Consider the following 20,396-nt stretch of genomic DNA (forward strand, 5'->3'; position numbering starts at 1 on the left):
TTGCTGCCTGGTGATGTCCTTTCTTCTGCAGCCATCAAGTGGTCTAAGTGTCTGTCATTAGAGGAAATCTTAGCCTGGCCACCCAGCCTCACTCTGGCAAGGCAGCCCTGATTCTTCCAGATTAATTTTCAGAAAGGTATGTACAAATATGTATTGGTAAAGATTTTACTGGCAAAACCAAAAGGACTGGTAACATACTATGGTGGAAGTAGGCACTCTGGAATACTGTTGCTTGGAGAATAGTTACATGAGCTCTGAACACTAAATATCTATTAAAATTTAATGTACATACATTTTGATACAGACATTACACTGCTACAAATGTACCCTCTAGCTATGCTCTCTGGCAAATGATACTGGATTTAGTGCTATTCATTGAAACATTTTTCTATAATTGCAAAATTTGGGACAAACTTAAATATCCATTGAAATAACACTGGTTAAGAAAATTTTTATACATCTATCTATGTAATACTTGCAACTGGCTATGAAAAGACATATGGAACAACCTGAAAGGTATATGTTTTTAATTTAAAAAATAAGAAGTAGGACTAACATTTATAGTTATAAAACATTTGGTCTAGCAGATAGCATGTATATAGCTATACTTTCTTAGAATATCTCTGGATTAATAGCTATGAAACTGGGTACATATTTGCCTTTGAAAAGGGAACTAGGTGACTATGGGATAAGATGGAGAAAGTTATTTCTTAATCATTTTCTGTCTCTTATGTTTTAAACAGAGTGAAATAAATTAATTACCTGATCAAATAATTTAACTCAATAATTTAAAAAATAAATGTAATATAATTCATTCAGTCAAAACAAATTTTTTTCATGTCTTCTTATTTATTAGTTCTGAAAGTCTCCAAAAACTAAGCTTATTTTTTTATTTATTTAATTTGACTATATACAAAACTTTTTATTTCATTTCTGCCCAGGGTGTTTGAGAGATCATAATTCTTGATAAATCAGGCACAGTTGGCTAATTTGAGTGAATACCCAGGGGTTCTTCCCCAATAGGTATTAAAGAATATAAATATTAAGATTTTGATTATACTCCTGCTAATTACCAAGACAGGAAAATTGTTTTTCACAAATGAAATTAAACTCTCTAGAACAAGCAGCAGTAACAATAGCTTCTGGCTTGATGTATCCACATTTTCCATCTGACATAGTCTGTTGAAAATTCCTGCATCAGAAAATATATTTATTTTAGAAAGGCATTCCTTAGACAAAATCTGATTGTTACAAAATATATGTCTATAATTATTTTAAAAAACATAAAAATGTGGCTGATATATAGTTATTAAATCAAAGAATGTAACAATTATAATAAAACTGGTGGAAATATAGCTGTGGACAGTTAGAGGTAGAGAATGAGTGGATATAATATGGAATATATACATAGATTAATTGTGTACACTCTAATTTTTTTCTTGTGAGACTTCTGAAACTTTTGGGAATTGAATAATATAATAAATCTATTACATGACACATTGTAACTAGATAAAAAAAAAATTTCCAAATTTCCTATGCCTCAGATTACTGTATCTAAAGCATGTGTCTCTTATGCAAGCCTTACTTTGAGTATAGACAGATATATTTGCATTTAAAATGAGAGCACACTTCTTTCCCACTGAGCCAAATATCTTCCACACCAAACAAATCATCAAAACATTTTGAAATTGTCTGACCAGGCAGTGAAACAGTGGATAGAGTGTCGACCTGGGATGCTGCAGACCCAGGCTCAAAACCCCAAGGTCACCGACTTGAGCTGGGGCTCATTGACATGACCCCATGTTTGCTGGCTTGAGTCCAAGGTTGCTGGCTTGAGCCCAAGGTTGCTGGCTTGAGTAAGGGGTCACTGGCTCAGCTGGTGCCTCCAGTTAAGACACATATGAGAAAGCAATCAATGAACAAGTAAAGTGCTGCAACTATCGGATTTGCTTCTTATCTCTCTCCCTTCCTGTCGGTTTGTCCTTCCTGTCCCTCTCTCTGTCTCTCTATAGCTAAAATTGTGAAATTGAGCAACAAGAATAGAAAACATGGATTTTAAATGATGAGGAAATACTGCAATATAAAGAAGAAAATGTAACTCCTTTTTAATATTCCCCTACATGTTTATGATTCTGATAGTAATTCATAATTTTAAGTAACAAAAATTATCAGTGAGAAGTCTTTCATCTTTTAAATTGTGCATATTATTTCAATAATACTGCTCTTTAAAGTATATCCCATTATCCTCAGGTACTCTTTCACAGGGTTTTTTCTATCTCTATAATTTCTTTTCTCAGTATCATATTCTGGTGTCTCCTATCACATTATCTTAAACATTTGAGTGTCCAAGATGTCACACCTTTGATTTCTTGATGATTCAAAATTTAATCTTCCAACCTCACAGTATTAACACTATCTGATAGATGCTAAATATGCATCCCTGGCCCAGACTTCTTACTTGAACTTCATAATCATGTAGCAAGCAAAATGCTCATGTGACATCCTCATAAAGACATAACTGCTTAGCAGATTTATGAAACATATCTAAAACTGAATTGCAGAAATCCTCATCAGAGTTCATGGCAACATCCTTTTTTATAATTTCTAAACCAAAAACTTTAGAACCATCCTTAAGTTCTTTGTCTTTCACACAACTTTGAAGTATATTTAGAATCATTTTCACCAGCACCAACCCTGACCATCATCTTGAAGCTACCACCATGTCTCACCTGGATGACCTTAATAGAATCTTAACTAGACTGCCTGCATCCAAATTTATACCTCACCCCCCCCCCACACACACACACATAGCTAATCTCAGATTATCCAGAGTAAGTCTTTAAAACAGAAAGCCTGCTTTTGTCAGTCTTCAGCTCAAAACCCTCCAATAGCTTCTCATCAAACTTCCAAAAAATGTCAAAGTTCTTACCATGGTTTCTGATGCCTTATATGTGCTCACCCTCCTCACCTCTCTGAGCTGCTCCTCTCCTCCATGCTCACTCTGCTCCAGCACACAGGCCTCCTTGCTTGTTCCTCAAGCATACTAACTACACTGCCACCAGGGCCTTCACAACAGCCCTTCATACTGCTTGGATGAATACCACCAGGAAGCCCACACAGCTTGCTCATTCAGATCTTTGTACCAATATCACTATGTCAAGGTAGCTTCCCCTGACCATCCTATTTCAGTGACATGTCTTCCTCTTAGCTTCATGCACAAAAAGGAACTTTGTAATATATGTAAGAAGTAAGGTACTATATAGCATTTCTCATCTTCTATATATACCAAATATACTTGGTATATTTGGGATGTCGTCATTCATCCTTCCCTACTACTACCACCCTTTAACTAGCAGGATATGGCTGTATGTTTATTCATTACTAAGGCTTGAGTGCCTAGAATAGTGTGTGACATTTCTGGGCACTCAATTAACACCATATCAATTAGCTACTGCTCTCATATTGTCCCCCATGTTATAAGGTTTAATTATAACAGTAATTTTTCTTCATTTTTTAAACCACCTTCTTGACATTAACCAACAAATCTATTCTGACTTACTAATGAGACAACACAACAATAAACTGTGTGGATTTGTGAAAACTAATGGTGAAAATGGCAAAATGATGACCAGATTAGAGATTCAAGATTGCTAAAAGATTATTTGAAAATGGATCTTTGTTTTGTTCTTAAAGGACACCAAGTAAACAGCTACAGACTTCACTTGAGGGCTGGGTTTTGAACTTTTCTGTCATTGTTAGATATTTATTCCTTCTTCCAACCACACCTGTCACCACAGCTAGTATCACAGAATATACAAGGGAAAGATACAAAAGGAAAATGCTACTTTACTATGTCTGGGCCCCTCATTAAAGAACATGGGAAAAAAACAATGTTCTTTGGGGCTTTGAGTTTGCATTTATTTGCTCAGCTGAGAAGTGAGATCAAATAAAATTAGAGATATTCCCTAATCCCCAAGAATCTTTTCCTGCTCTTGGTTTATAATCTATGATTAAGTTACTGACAGAAAATGGAGGGGAAGACTATGAAATGAAAACTTACAGTTTCCGAGATATCGGTGAGTTATCCAGCCACAGCCATTTAAGTGCAGCTCCTTTTCTATGCAGTCCAACCCAAAAATAATATTTTATCTTTGATTGAATAAAGTTCTGTGGGAGAATTCGAACTATCAGTATTATTCATATTATCAATGATTATATTATACATATAGAGATATCTTAAAAAATACTGAACAAATGTATCTTCAAACACCCCTAAAATAAATATAGCATTGTTATTGCTTAGAAAAGAAATGGAAGTGGAAAGTTCAATGAATGAATCACCCAAGTCTTTGTGACTGGCTGAAAGATATCAAGAAAGAGACATGATAGACTTAAAAATAAATAACTAAATAAATAAACACCTCCACATATAATGAGATAGATCAGTAAATATAAGTGCAGTAAACTTAAAATTTTTGTTTCTCAGAATACACCATAAAGAGCATTAAAAAAAAACGACAACAAGCTTTAAGTCTGAAAATAGCTGCAGTAATTTATTTTTAAAAATAAGTAAAATATTTTTTAAATTACTAAGAACAATTATTACCCAATAAGAAAAAAAAGGCAAAAATATGGAACAGATATTTCTCATGAAATAAAACATTTGGTCGATAAATTCAGATAGGTGCCAATCTCATAAGAGATCAGGAAAATTCAAAAAAAGGCTACAAAAATATATTTTACAACCATTCAATAAGCAACAATTAAGAATGACCACATTTAGGTCCTGGCCGGTTGGCTCGGTGATGGAGCGTCGGCCTGGCGTGCGGGGGTCCCGGGTTCGATTCCTGCCAGGGCACACAGGAGAGGTGCCCAACTGCTTCTCCACCCCTCCCCCTCTCCTTCCTCTCTGTCTCTCTCTTCCCCTCCCGCCAAGGCTCCATTGGAGTGGGGATGGCTCCTTGGCCTCTGCCCCAGGCACTGGAGTGGATCTGGTCGCAAAAGAGCAACGCCCGGGAGGGGCAGAGCATCGCCCCCTGGTGGGCGTGCCGGGTGGATCCCGGTCGGGCGCATGCGGGAGTCTATCTGACTGTCTCTCCCCATTTCCAGCTTCAGAAAAATGCGGAGGAAAAAAAAAAGAATGACCACATTTATAGGATGGTAGAAATGAAAGAAATCTTTTTTAAATTATTGCAAAAATCATATTAAAAATAAGTTAGAATTATCACATAAAGTTAAATTTTTATAAACCAATCTACCCAGTGATTAAACACTTAGGTGATCTGTGTCAAAAAGAAGAGAGGGCACACGGGAAACTCCTCCACAGGGTCTGTATAAGAATCTTTAATGAAGGACTGTTCATAACAACAACAGTAAAAATCATGTAAAGAATCCAAATTCCCACACTTTAGAGAATGGTCTAAAGTCTATATAATCAAGTGGCATATTATACAACATTAAACATAAAGAAATTATAACTTTAAGGTTTAAAACTGGTTATGTCATTTATTTGCTATATAAACTTAAGATAAACTTTCTTGAGCATTTTCCTTATCTCTATCATGGGAAACATATTTGATTTGAACACTGCATGATCTGAAAATGCATGCAAAGTGTCTGGAACATCCTTAATATAAAGTATTGTTCTTTATTTGCCATTATACCAGTTATTATTTTATAATCATGAATTTGTAATATACCAATCATTATTTCAATAGATATATTTAGCTCAACTATTTTCTTATGGATGCAAATGTGAAACAATAAATTAATTTACTTTCATACGTGTAATAACAATGCATTTATTCTGTCTCTCTTTTCCCACACTATGCTCCAATATTTTTCAGTATAACCAAATTGTATAAGAGGAAAATTTTCATAGTTTATCTCTTAATCCCTAGGAAAAACATCGTGTATTATAGAAGCATGTCAAAAATTTACTTTGTCATTTACAGGTTTCTGAAGAATAAAGTTAAATATTCATTAATACTAATATTAACATTTCTTTTTGCTAGATGCTAGTGGTATACAAAACGTAAAATTCAATCTCTGATTTCAAATATTCACTGCTTTAATTACTTTAATTCACTGCTTAAACTACCCTCTTACATTTTATAAAGCAGCAAAAGACTGAAAATCCTAAAGCATTAGTGTGAAATAATATGTTCTACAAGAAAGTCTCTCACAGGATTTGTAGAGTATGTCAGTATTTCAGTTTTAGAAACTGACAGCAAGGATATTATCAAATGAGATAATAGAGTATGAAGCTTAGCTTTTGCTCTAACTGCCAATATTTTAAGAAAATGCAAAAGAGCTAGACTAGCTCATGAAAATACAAGAGTGACTGATATAAGCAGTTTCATTAAAACTCTGTAGTTCAGAGATGTGAATGGCAGGAATAAAACTGAAGAGAACCAAATTGAAAATTACAAAAAAAAACTGTATTATATAGTTAGTTTCCTGACAGTAGAACGAAGCATATCATTTAAGAATTCATTGATAACAAATGAGGTTAACCATATTTCCTCATGTATAAGGCGCACTTTTTTTGGAAAAATTTGGGTTCTAAAAACTAGGTGCGTCTTAAAAGTGGTTGTAGATTTTTTAGCTTGCATTTCCTGCTCTTTCGCACTTGTCTTTGTGTTCATTTTTTGCACTTGTTACCAGAATATTACAGTAGTTTACATTTTGCCATGTTCTGCCCAAAAATGGCTCAGAAAAGATTTTTGTACAGTGCTGAATTCAAGTTAAAAGTCATCCAATTTGCAAAAGTGAATGGAAATTGTGCTGCTGAACGTAGGTTTGGTCCTCTTCCAACTGAGAAGTCAATCTGAAACTGGCTATGGGAAGAAGAAACCCTACTGAAAATGTCACAGCAGAAAAAGGTCATGAGAGGCAAGTCAGCAAAATGGCATGATTTAAAGAGAGAACTGAAGATATGGATTGAAGAGCAAAGGGCAATTTGAATTCCTGTGTCCACAAAGATGGTTCAGCATGAGGCAAGAAGAACTGCTGATGAAAAAGAAGTTACTGATTTCAAAGGACAACACAGTTGGTACTTCAGGTTCATGAAACAGAATGGACTAAGCATGTGTACATGCACCAAACTTGCCAAAAAGATGCCTGAAAGATATGAACAGAAGGTCCTTGAATTTCATAGTTTTGTCATTCAATGTCAAAGACATAACAGTTTGAATTGTGACAGATTTCAAATATGGACAAAGTTCCCTTTCAATTTGATGTCCCAAGTAACGGAACTGATGATAAGAAGGGAGTGAAAACTGTAACCGTGAAGACGAGTGACATGAAAAGAGCCACTCTACAGTTGTTCTAGCTTGCTGTGCCAAAGGAACCAAGCTGCCTCCTGTGCTGATTTTCAAATGCAAAACAATGCCAAAAGAAAACATTCCTCGAGGAGCAATTGTTCATGTTCATGACAAGGGTTGGATGGGTCAGAATGGGATGATGATCTAGTTTGAGAAAGTTTGGAGAAGGAGACCAGGTGGGCTCTTAGGAAAACCTGCCCTATTGGTGCTTGATCAGTTCAGGGCACACATAACAAAAAAACACAAAGAAGACTGCTGCAGAGGAAGATGTCAGCATTAACAAAACCTTCAAAGCTGCCTTGAAAGATGAATGAAACCAATGGATGAAGTCTTCTGGGGACAATTTGACACCAGCAGGAAGATTGAAGAAACCAACAATAGAAAAAGTTATACTTGGGTGAAAAGATCCTGGGATAATATCAAGATTGAGATCGTTGACAAGTCATTTAAGAAGTGTGGCATTTCAAATGCCATAGATGAAACTGAGAATGAGGCAATATATGAAGACAGTGATTCCTCATCATACACAGATGTGGACAAGCTAATAATGGATGGGAGTTTTAACAGTGATGAGAAGTTGTATGAATTTTATAATGAATAAAAATTGAGTTCAATAACTTTATGTAATACATTTTTCTTTCAAACTTTGGGCTCCAAAATCAAAGTGCATCTTATACATGAGGAAATATGGTAAACTGTCAAGATACTTGTAAATTATACCTGGATTTTGTTATACCTTTGATGTCATATTCTATTATTTAGTGCATTTATTTCTTGTACAGACAAATTAATAATATGAGTTTTATAAATGAGAAAGTATAGGGTTTTTAACTCAGACTTCATAAAACATGAATAGAAATAACATTGTTAAATCTAAATGTTATAAATAGAATTAGTACCTAGATTGAATTATTTGAAAGAAATACACAGAATCTGACAGATTGGCTTTATATTCCCAAATCTTTTAATAGATGACAAATGTGATCTACATTTTCTCTTCTAGAAAACAGAAGCTTCTTTTATTATTCCAGATTATGAGTAAAACAAAAATTCATTTTTGAAGAATAATTGCAGCTATATTTATTCTCTTTAGTTTTTACTCTATATCTATCAAGGCCATGAGAATGAGAAACTCCTCTTCCCTTACAAGTGTGATCTCTTCCAAGTATTGATGGTGGAAAAGAAAACTCAGTATGATGAGAGGTAATCTTTTAGACCACTCAGTATGTTTAAGACAGTTTTCTTTCTGTGCCATGAATAAACCAATGGGCTAAATATTGAACAGTCTAATATATATTAAAATGTGAAGATGAAACAGAATAAAAAGTCTGAAAATTATTCTATGGCACCAACACCAGCAAAGCTATTTCTCTTGGTTTAAAACAATTGTTCTGGCCTGGCCTATGGTGGCACAGTGGATAAAGCATTGACCTGGAACACTGAGATCACAAGTTCAAAATCATGGGCTTGCCTGGTCAAGGCACATATGGAAGTTGATGATCACTGTTCCTTCCCTCCACCCTTCTCTCTCTCTCTCTCATTCTCTCTCTCTCTCCATTCTCTAAAAAAGAATTTTTTAAAAATCTTTAAAAACAAAGAAACAAGGATCTTTCAGGCCTCTGTTACACTGTGTCCCCTCCTCTAGAGGTAAATCTTCACTAATATGTACAAGTGCTGGAAAACACATTTACAAAGTAGTATTGGAGAAAAGCCTAATTCACCAATGATTCTAACTCAAGACATATAAACTTCTCAGGAAGCACTTACTCAGTTTTAATAAGGCAAACATACCTGCTTCTCTTTGCTGTCAATCTTAATGAGACTAGAGCCAAGGTCTTTGCATGACTTTACACTCTCATTCCAAGTTTTCTCTTCTCTGGAAAAATAGTAACAGTCTTTTCCACAACATGACCATTTTCCTTGACATGGGTAAGAATCTTTACCTTGAAAACAAAAAACACCATTATCTACAACCCCAAGACCATTTAGAGACCCTACTTTTTATGTATTGCATGGCTCACTTCAGACTGTATGACCTGAGAATAAGTGATTTCCCTGTACCCCCAAGTCTGGGTATTAGAAATAGATCTTCTGCCAAATTCTGTAGATAAAACACTGTTGAGATAGACAGTCTCTGACAGAGCCAACACCATTGTGAGGACTGTGCTGAGGATTCTTGCCTTCTCAGGTACAAAAGAACTGCAGCTATATTGTGCAGTTCTCCTCAAAGAAAACAAGTCATCAAAGTGAATATATGGGAATGGCATTAATTCAAAAGGATCTATAGTGGGTAAAACTCATCCAGAAACATAAAATACTTAAATAATCAAATTAATATGTTAATATAAAAAGGGCTTTTACTTTGTGAATGTCAAGCTGTCAATTAGGTATAATAAAAAAATGAATGGGAAAAAGTGAGCAAAAATAAAGGTCTGACAAAGTTCATGTCAAGTTTTAAAATTACATATTACAGTGGGACAGAAGGGGACAATTCCATGAAAAAAGAATCTGTGAGCTGTCAGTTTAAGTATTCAGTACATACCTGGACAAGGTGGTGAAACTGAGGGACTTGAGTGACCTTCAACTTCTGGTGAGAAAGTATTTTTGGATGTGTCTTTCATATCTTGTATTTTTTGCTCAGAAGAGATCTGAAAATCTTTAATCCATATTATAAAATAAAAGCCATGAATGGCTTTAGTAGATCACTTTATTGTGATTATTTACTTTTAAATGACAAAATGAATGACATTGACTAAGCAGAAGTACAATTGGAAAATAATGTAATGTTAAAAAGTTTTGAAGTCTCAGATAAAATGGACTTTGAAATAAAACTATAACTTTTGACATATTACTTATTAAAGTATGTAGGACAGTAGCTAACATTTATGAAGTAAAAAACATAAAATGGATATAGAAAAATTTGTTTTTATGCCATCTACTCTTCAAAAAAAATTTCAAAACTTATAAAATTTACAATTTTATTTAGCATTCAGTATTTGCATATACAGTTAAATGCAAATTTAAGTTTAGGGATTTAGCTCTATGTCTAGTGTAAGCTTATAATGAATTCATTGAATATACATGGGGAAAGAGCTCAGAAGGCTGCTACTAATATGCAAAACAAAGATTAAAATTCTCAGGGAAATAGCAGTATCTTCCCAAAACTCATGAATAAAAAATGTAAAAATGGAAAGTAAATGGCTCTTTCAGTGTGTGAACATTTTTTTAAAGTCCACTGAGGTTTTGTTTCACAACTGAAAATCTTCATTTCCAGTTCCGCTACTACCCACTATCAGTCAGCCAAATGCAATGTCTACTGTAAAAACCTAAGCACATGAATTACACCGTCTCTGTATGCTCTCAGTTACAATAAATACCACTCACTATTGCTCCCATTCAGCAATCCATTCCAATGTTTATATACTGAACCTAAGTTAAAAAGACACATCAATACCTGCACTTTCTCAATACTTCCATTCCTCGTGGTTAATTGATCCCTTTCTCCTTTACTTTTTGTCTATCCAAGGCCACATAATAGGAAACTAATTTTAGCAAAACTTCCAACAATCTTGCAACATAATCTCATTCACATTTAAAAATAGGGCCTGACCTGTGGTGGGCAGTGGATAAAGTGTTGACCTGCAAATACTGAGATCGCCGGTTCGAAACCCTGGGCTTGCCCGGTCAAGGCACATATGGGAGTTGATGCTTCCAGCTCCTCCCCCCTTCTCTCTCTCTGTCTCTCTCTCTTCTCTCTCCCTCCTGGTCTCTCTCTCTCTTCCTCTCTCTCTCCTCTCTAAAAATGAATAAATTAAAAAAAATAGCCAATTCCAAAACACTTCATCACTCACCACCTCTTCTCCTTTAAACAAACTTCTGAAAGTCAGATGACAAGTCACAAAATTCTACCGATCACAAAACACAAGGAAGATCAGCATTACTGGTTTCATCACCATTTCACCCTTCAATATTACACAGTGTTGTTATGGAATCACGCTATTTTCTCAACTCAACAGCTATTTCAAGTATTTAAACTTTTCTAAATTATCTAGGGCACTTAGCCGACACCTCTCAGATGGCCTCACCTGCTACTTCACGTAGAAACAGTCACTATCAAGTTCCCCTCACATTCCTGCTTCCCCTAAAAATGCAGATATGCATCAGTCTCTAATTCTTGAACACCCTCTTATCTGATCCCCTTAACCATTTCCCAGTCTACTCAGACTGACCTTTCCAAAATACTTATCTACTCATGTGACATAAGTCATATTTCTCTCTCAAGTAAAATCTTCCAATGGTTTCTTTTTGTTTTTAAAACAAATCTAGAATTTCTAACACAATATAAAAGATTAGCATGAATTGTATACCAACCAAACCTACTTTTAACCACTTCTTTTATTTGGTCCTAACACACAATACGTCCTTTATTTATGTTGTTCTCTACCTAGATGTCTTCTCTACCTGAACTTCCCAATTCCTACCAGTTTTTTATATCATATCAATTATTTTCTCCTACAGGAATGCTTTTTTGACTTCAACACGTTATAGGCCATTCATTTGATATCTTCATGTCATTATCCCAGCACTAATATTTTATTTTCAAAACTGCTTCAGGTTTTTGTAGGGTAGCTCATTTGGTTAGAGTGTCACTCCAATATACCAAGGTTTTGCATTCGATCACCACTCAGGGCACAAACAAGAATCAACCAATAATGCATAAATAAGGGAACAACAAATTGATATTTCTCTGTTTCTTTCTTTCTCAAACCAATTAATAAAATTAAATTTTAAAATTCTCCTTCCTTTTCTCAAAATCTACCTCTTTAAATTGAGTTCATTGAGAATTGACTTTTTGAAATATCTCTACCTTAGAAGACCCTTAGAAGATACTCAACATTGTTTGTTGATAAGTGAACCAAAGAATTAATAAACATTAGGGAAAAGATATTGAGGGCAAATTTTTTAATTTATTTGCAACATATCAAAACTAATATAGAAAATAGATTGAGTTTATTGTCTTTGTGATTCAAGCAATACCACATTATGATAAGAAAAAGTAATATTCAAATAAAGATTCTTCTAATTCTCTAGTCATATGGAAAATCTCATTCTGTATGAAAAATAACTTTGAAAATATATGTAACCTTCACTATACATATCAGCAAACGTTTGTGCAATTATAGCTGTTATACTTTTTTGAGTGGCATAAAAACTAAGTGACAACAAAATAATAAAATCATCATCATCAACACCTACATCATTACTGACATTTCTACAGAAGGTTATGGTTTACAAAGGTTCAGCAGAGGGTCAGTAGTTACCATAAAGTACCTCATTTTTCAACCTGGCTCATTGCTGTGGTCAGAAATGTGTCTGTTACTTACACATATATCCTAAGATTCTAGTTGACAGCAGGAGGAAAAAACATATAATTACCAGGATTATCACAATGATTTGCAATGTGAATTCTGTGCAAAATAAGAAAGCAAAATGTATAGTAAGCATTAGGCATAGCAAAGTCTCAGAATCAGAACAAAATAATAATTTAGTCCAGAGTTTAAAATTAATAGCATTATTTATTGTGATCAAAAATTGAATAATACATTAACATATACCCTTTGAATTATAGAGAATCAAGGATGTATGGACACAGTTATCTTGATTTCATTTTTTTTCATCGCTATTATTTTCATAAATAAAAGTTTTACCTCTACTTTTATTAGTTGGATGTCTTTTGTTCTGCCTCTTTAGATGGCGTAACTGTAGCTCCTCATATGTTACTCCCTCCTTATTCATTTCTGAGGGCTGCAGGCAAAGAACACGACTAGAATCCTTCGCAGAGTTTTATAGGGCATAATTAACAATATTTAGAAAGGGTTCCACTTGTATGTGGAATAGAAAACTGAAACTCAGACACAGACAACAGCATGGTGGTTACCAAAGGGAACAAAGGGAAAGAGGAGGGGGGTATTTGCAAAAGGTGAAGGAAGCCAAATATATGGCAATGGAAGATGATTTGACTTTAGGTGGTAGGCACACAATAAAACGTATAGATCATGTATCACAGAAATGTGCACTTGACACCTATACAGTCTTATTAACCAATGTCACCCCAATAAAATTAATTTTAAAAATTAATAAATAAATCTAAAGAAAAATGGCAATATTCATCATGAAGTCACAAGGAGAGCTAATGAATGATAAGCATGATAGAATGAAGTAAACATGTTAAAGTAAACATTTATCTTACAATATTATAAAAACTAATTTTTTAAATTTCTCTTTGTGAGCCCTTTCAACAGAAGTCCTACACAATTAAATAATGGTCCAATACAGTGTTTTGCATGTAATATGAAGCATTTGCTGTTTTTAAAATAATTGAATTCATTGCCAAAATTTTAAAATTTATATATTTTATACTCACATAAAAATCTAGATTTATATCATCTTCTGAAATATTAAATTCCATCACTTAATGCCTGTGTTATTCCAGATGGCAACTAAGTAGAGTGATCTTTGACACTAAATAGAGTGATTCCACTTTAGGAAGGGCACACATACGAACTCCTCGCCTTGCTGTACTGGCTTATGTCAGACCCTACTCAACCATTTATGTTATTCCTTGAAACTTAGAGTCACTGGAGTCATAACTTCTCTCTTAAAGTGCCAAAGAAAGGCAGGAATAATAAGACTCAAGAATAGGGCATTTAAAAAGTAACATTAAGTGAGAAATGTATAACTTGTAATTCTAATAGCAATACTGTACAATGATTTCTTTTCCAATTTATAGAAAACAACCTCAAAGAGTATAAATAATATTACCAAGGTCTCATAGCTAGTAAATGATAGCCCTTAGTTCAAATAAATATATAATAATATATTATAAATATATAAAAATTTAAAAATATATTAAATTAGTCTCTAGTTCAAATACATATATAAAAATATATTATTATAAATATTTAATATTTATATATTTATATCATAACACATTATATATAAAACTATATATATTTATTTTAAGTATATATAATATATATAGTTTTTTTATTTATTTTCATTCAAAAATCAATTGTTCACCTGTACTTAACTTTTATAAATCATACATCTACAAAAAATGCATAACAGCCTGACCAGGTGGTGGCACAGTGGATAGAGCGTTGGACTGGGATGCCGAGGACCCAGATTCGAGACCCCGAGGTCGCCAGCTTGAGCGTGGGCTCACCTGGTTTGAACAAAAGCTCACCAGCTTGGACCCAAGGTCGCTGGCTCGAGCAAGAGGTTACCCGGTCTGCCGAAGGCCCGTAGTCAAGGCATATATGAGAAAGCAATCAATGAACAACTAAGGTGTCACAATGCGCAACGAAAAACTAATGATTGATGCTTCTCATCTCTCCGTTCCTGTCTGTCTGTCCTTGTCTATATCCCTCTCTCTGACTTTCTCTCTCTGTAAAATAAATAAATAAATAAATAAAATTAAAAAAAATTTAAATTACGAAAAAATGCATAACAATCTCCTCTAGAAATATAAATAAATGATTAGTGATTAAAAAAGAGAAAACATTTTTCTGAAGTAATATTTTTGGAAACATTGTAAAAAGAAACAAAACTTTTCTTCCTAGATTTAATTCTTAGGTTTTAAAATATCTCATCTCACCCTTTAATTATGCTATAATTTGGGAAAACTTGATTTTTTAAAAAAATCATCAAATAGCCTGGCCTGTGGTGGTGCAGTGGATCAAGTGTTGACCTGGAACGCTGAGGTCGCTGGTTCAAAAACTCTGAGCTTGCCCGGTTAAGGCACATATGGGAGTTGACGCTTTCTGCTCCTCTCCCCCTTTTCTCTCTCTCTCTCTCTCTCTCTCTCTCTCTCTGTCTCTCTTCTCTAAAATGAATAAATAAATAAAAATAACTTTACAAATAATCATCAAATAATGATAAAATGTATATATATTCATTACCATTTGTTTTTCAATAAATATTCTTTCAACCAAAATTATAAGGTATATTTTGCTTTAAAATTATGTTTTCTTATCTATCTGGTTTCTGTTTAATTGTCTTTTAATTAAATCTCTATTCTTTTTTTTAAGAGACAGAGAGATAGTCAGAGAGGGATAGATAAAGACAGACAGACAGCAACGCAGAGATGAGAAGAATCAATTATTAGTTTTTCGTTGCGACACCTTAGTTGTTCATTGATTGCTTTCTCATATGTGCCTTGACCATGGGCCTTAAGCAGACTGAGTAACCCCTTGCTCAAGCCAGTGACCTTGGGTCCAAGCTGGTGAGCTTTTTGCTCAAACCAGATGAGCCCGCGCTAAAGCTGGTGACCCCGGGGTCTCGAACCTGGGTCCTCGGCATCCAAGTCTGACATTCTATTCACTGCACTACTGCCTGGCAGGCTAAATCTCTGTATTCTTAATGAGAAAACAAATTTGTAAATATAGACCTAGATTTATTTTGATGGAAAAATAATCATATTATCTAAATATTCAAAATTTTTATATTGCACTTAAAAATGAGAGAATTTGGCCCTGGCCGGTTGGCTCAGTGGTAGAGCGTCGGCCTGGCGTGCAGAAGTCCAGGGTTCAATTCCCGGCCAGGGCACACAGGAGAAGCACCCATCTGCTTCTCCACCTCTCCCCCTCTCCTTTCTCTCTGTCTCTCTCTTCCCCTCCCGCACCCAAGGCTCCATTGGAGCAAAGATGGCCCGGGTGCTGGGGATGGCTCCTTGGCCTCTGCCCCAGGCGCTGGAGTGGCTCTGGTCGCAACAGAGCGATGCCCCGGAGGGGCAGAGCATCGCCCCCTGGTGGGCGTGCCGAGTGGATCCTGGTCAGGCACATGCGGGAGTCTGACTGTCTCTCCCCATTTCCAGCTTCAGAAAAATACAAAAAAAAAAAAAAGAGAATTTATGCTTTGGATCACTCATTCCTCATTTAAGCTTTGGATTACTCATTGCAGCACCTATAGAGGTAAGAGGGCATAAAACAGAGGTTTATATTATTTAGAAAAATATTAAATATTCTCCCAAACAGTATATGATTTAAAAATATATATATTCTATATAGCAAATATTTTGACCCCCTCTCATTCTGATCCACTTATGTCCTCACCTATAGAATAAAATTAGCATTAGATATTAATTAACATGAACTCCAAGGTCAACTCTTTCCTGCAACAATCAGAAACCCTCTCAACTTCCTACATAACTTCCCTATAGCAAATTCAACTTTACCCCTCTTTTCTCAACAGCATACCAGCATAGACTTGGGTCACACACCCATCCTGGCTGATGATACCTGCGTATTATCCCAAGGCATAGGCTTTCAGATTTCACCAACTGGAGGACAAGCTTGGTCAGGAACACAGCTAGCTTGTGCTGGCTCTGCTGGACTTTCACCTCTGCTTTGAGCCTAGCAAGTACTGGTTGATATGTATGCCTGGCCATCAGAGAGACCATGTCAGAGGAAAGATAGCCACATCTAATGTGATGTTAACTATTTACACACAGAAAGTTTCCACTGGTGTCAGTATCTCATTTACTCTCACACTCTGTCAGACAAGAATCCTAGGTAACAAAATGCTATATTTTTTGGATCAATTCAAAACTGGGTTTTAGCAGTTTCCATAAAGTTAAAAAAAAAAAAAAAAAAAACTACCACAGAATCTTATGAGATTAGCAAATAATTAATGAGAAAAAAATTTAATTATAAAAATAAAAAGGGAAATATTTATATTCTATCTGCCATGACTTATACTTTGTTTTCTTTTTATAGAATGAAGGTAAATCCCTAATTCTTATCTATTGTAAGAATAAATAGCAAAATGTGCATAAACATTGACTTATATTTTTAACAAATATATAAATACTAAAGATATCCAGATTGCATGATAGACTGCAGTAAATATAAATACATACAATGTTGGGCTGACTGGTGTGAAGAATAGCAGATTTCTAATTATTTCTTAGGTTCTCTTCAAATTGTCTGAAGAAATAGACTTTCTCTTTAAACAATAAAAATGAATACAGAAACAAAGAGATTTTAAACAAAGGCTTAAAATATTAAATGGATTTGAATGTTGTCCTTAAAGCATCAACATCAAATCATCTGTCCCACTAGTTGTAGCAAAAACTATCAGAGCACTTTTAAAATTTATTGTTTGTTTAATTCAATAAGCAGTTCTTTGCACTATTTAATCTTAGATGTAGGTGCCAGATGGAAACAAAAGCAGGCAACAACCCCAATGCGCTGGTGCTTTAAAAATCATCTCAGGTTATGTAGTAATAACACAAATCCACTTCCATGTCAGCCACACCGCTGCAAGTCTTTTCAAAGCTCTCATCTGTGGTTTGTGGCTCCTTCCTCATCACTCCCACAGCAAAACTGTCTCTCTCACCCTTTCTAAATAACAGAAGCAAGTTTGAGAGACTTTAGCTTTTTTTTACAGCTTTGCCTTTGACTTATTCTGTTACTTTGCTAGGGTCTATTAATAATTGATTGCTTTCAAGGAGAAGGGTTCTGACATGAATAACGACAAAAATCATTCTAGAAATTCTCCATGCAGGAGTGCTTTCTCTTCAAGGCAAACAGGAGCTTTCAGGCATGGCCAAGGACTATGATCTTAAAAGCTCACTGACATAAATTACTCCGTTTCGCTGTCTTACGTCTCAATCTATGTCTTCCATGTCAAATTCTCAAATCCAAAATGTGTCATTCAACAGAACTGTATGTGATAAATGTATTTTTTGCTACAAATAGTATTGCTTTATTTTGTTGAAGTATAATTAGGATACTAAACTGACCTTGCAAGTGTATACTAGAGAGTGAAGAAGTATAGTTTTTACACTCTCAGTGCAGTGATGTGGTGTAGAGCTAAGTGCTGACTGCAGGCTGTGCATCGCCTTCATCTGAAGCAGCGTGAGTGAAACCACTGACCATGGATGTCCACCACCTCCAGCAGCATCGCAGATACTTCCAAAAGGAGTCTGTTGGAGAGACAAAGCTTTAGGATTGGGCTGTACTTAATAACATTTTTTATGTTAGAAACGAAGTGGAAAATTGACGCTAAAAGTTAGCATATAGAACAGTCATGTGTTACATCTGCTTTTTAAAAGTTGTACAAACTTATGTTTATCAATGTTTAACAGATCGATTGATACATATATCCTTTAAAAAACTGGGTAAAGCATCAATGATGAGCAATTCTTAGCAATTTTAGTTCTTGGGGCTTTTTAAATAAGCTTACAGTTTTGTCGTAATTAAAGAACATATAATAATTTTGTATAATTAAAGAACATATAATAGGTTCTAAAAATGTAGCAAAAATATGGTTTTAAATATTTTATCAATAGTATTTACAGCAAGAAAATAGAAAGTATTATTGTCAGGGTATATATATATCACATCTATGGATTTGCTTTTATTTTATAACTATTTTGAATAAAATACAAGGCTATTACTAATTGGTTGATTACAAAGACATTTCCCCAAAAACTTTATCTATCTTTAAAACATACACGTTATTTTGCACCCAATGATTCAATGTATTTTGAGTATTTCTTATAATGTTTCTATACCTCTTTTCTTCTTCAACTTTTCTTTATTCTGTAAATTCCCAGTAAACTATCACTCATTTTCTAAATTTTTTCATCTACCAAGCATAACCCATATCAAAGAAAATAAAAACTAAAATTAAAAAAGCAAAAAAATAATAGGGTAGTAGAAACTAAGATTAAACCCCAAGATGAAACAAATGAATAAGTAAACAAATGAGAGAGAACAGAGAAAAAGAGAAATGGAGAAGCTCATGATAACATAGGTAAAGAGAACAAAACAGAATGATGGTGGGATGTAGTTAAATTAGTATGAGGTAGATAGAGTGTATAAAATTTGAAAGTAATTTTCCAAACAAAGTCTAAGAAAAAAATGGGTTTTAATTTTTTATTTTTTATATTCTGTATTTCTTGTATACTATTTTCACTTAGTTTTTTTTTATTTTATAAATGGTAAAAATTGTGAATAGATAAATTAAGGGTCCAAAATTCTTTGTTATACTAGAGTGTAAGGAATAGGGACAAATGATTTAGTTAGGAAATATATTGAAATTTATGTGAACAAGAAATGAAAGAGATGGAGATAGTTTGTTTTATTTCTGATTCTTGGTATATTCTATGCATAATTTTTGTTCAATGACTAACATATTGGTACATTAAGACTCAAATTATTTGGGAACATTTCTGTTACAGTTTTGCCTTTAGTAACAAAATTTAGGTCTGATTGGCTTTCTCCAATTGCTGCCTCTATTGGCAATTTTATTATCTTAGCTTCTTTATTATTATTATTATTATTATTATTATTATTATTAAGTGAGAGGCAGAGACAGACTCCCACATGCTACCCAACCAAGATTCACCTGGCAAATCCCCTACCAGGCGATGCTCTGCCCATCTGTTGCTCGGCAACCAAGCTATTTTAACACAGGAGGTGAGGCCATGGAGCCATCCTCAATACCCTGGGTCAACTTGCTCAACCCATTTTAGCCATGGCTGTGAGAGAGAGAAAGAGGAGAGAAAGAGAGAGAGGAAAAGGAGGTGTGGAGAAGCAGGTGGTCACTTCTCTTGTGTGTCCTGACTGGGAATCAAACCTGGGACTTCCACATGCCGGGAAATGCTCTACGCCTGAGCCAACTGGCCAGCACCAGTTTCTACTTTTTTTTAAATTATTATTTTCTAATGCCATTTATTATTTTTATAATGAAATTACTTCTATGGCACATCATGTGTATATATTGCATTTTGTGCCAATCACCACCCAAAGCCAACTTTTTCCTGACACCGTATGTTTGACACTCTTTATCTTTTACTTCCCCACACCCCACCTTTCCTGTGATAACTAACATACTGTTCACTTGGTCTATGAGGTTTTCCTTTGTTTATTTATTTGTTTTTTTAAGTTTTATATCCCATACATGAGTAAAATCATATGGTTCTTGACTTTTTTCTGTCTGACTTATTTTGCTCAGCATGACGTTCTTAAGATCCACCCATGTTGTCATAAATTACAATATTTC

At 34.5% G+C, this 20,396-nt stretch overlaps 1 protein-coding gene across 2 annotated transcripts; it reads right to left on the reverse strand.

Annotated features, from left to right (window-relative positions):
* Positions 1 to 860: 860 nt before the first annotated feature.
* LOC136320032 (C-type lectin domain family 9 member A-like) lies at positions 861 to 16,730 on the reverse strand. 2 transcript variants are annotated; one of them, XM_066253179.1, is made up of 7 exons: positions 16,625 to 16,730; positions 13,034 to 13,130; positions 12,710 to 12,793; positions 9,868 to 9,981; positions 9,117 to 9,268; positions 4,061 to 4,167; positions 861 to 1,192 (listed from the first exon to the last, which is right to left on the reverse strand). In XM_066253179.1, the coding sequence occupies exons 1-7, from the start codon at positions 16,643 to 16,645 to the stop codon at positions 1,066 to 1,068; spliced, it is 702 nt and encodes a 233-aa protein (XP_066109276.1). In that variant the 5' UTR covers positions 16,646 to 16,730; the 3' UTR covers positions 861 to 1,065. The 2 variants fall into 2 exon arrangements, with proteins under 2 accessions (XP_066109276.1, XP_066109277.1); XM_066253180.1 differs by having other exon boundaries at positions 16,583 to 16,717.
* Between the last annotated feature and the right edge of the window lie 3,666 nt (positions 16,731 to 20,396).

This window comes from Saccopteryx bilineata, chromosome 1, assembly GCF_036850765.1.
Source record: "Saccopteryx bilineata isolate mSacBil1 chromosome 1, mSacBil1_pri_phased_curated, whole genome shotgun sequence".
In the NCBI taxonomy this organism is placed as follows: Eukaryota; Metazoa; Chordata; class Mammalia; order Chiroptera; family Emballonuridae; genus Saccopteryx; species Saccopteryx bilineata.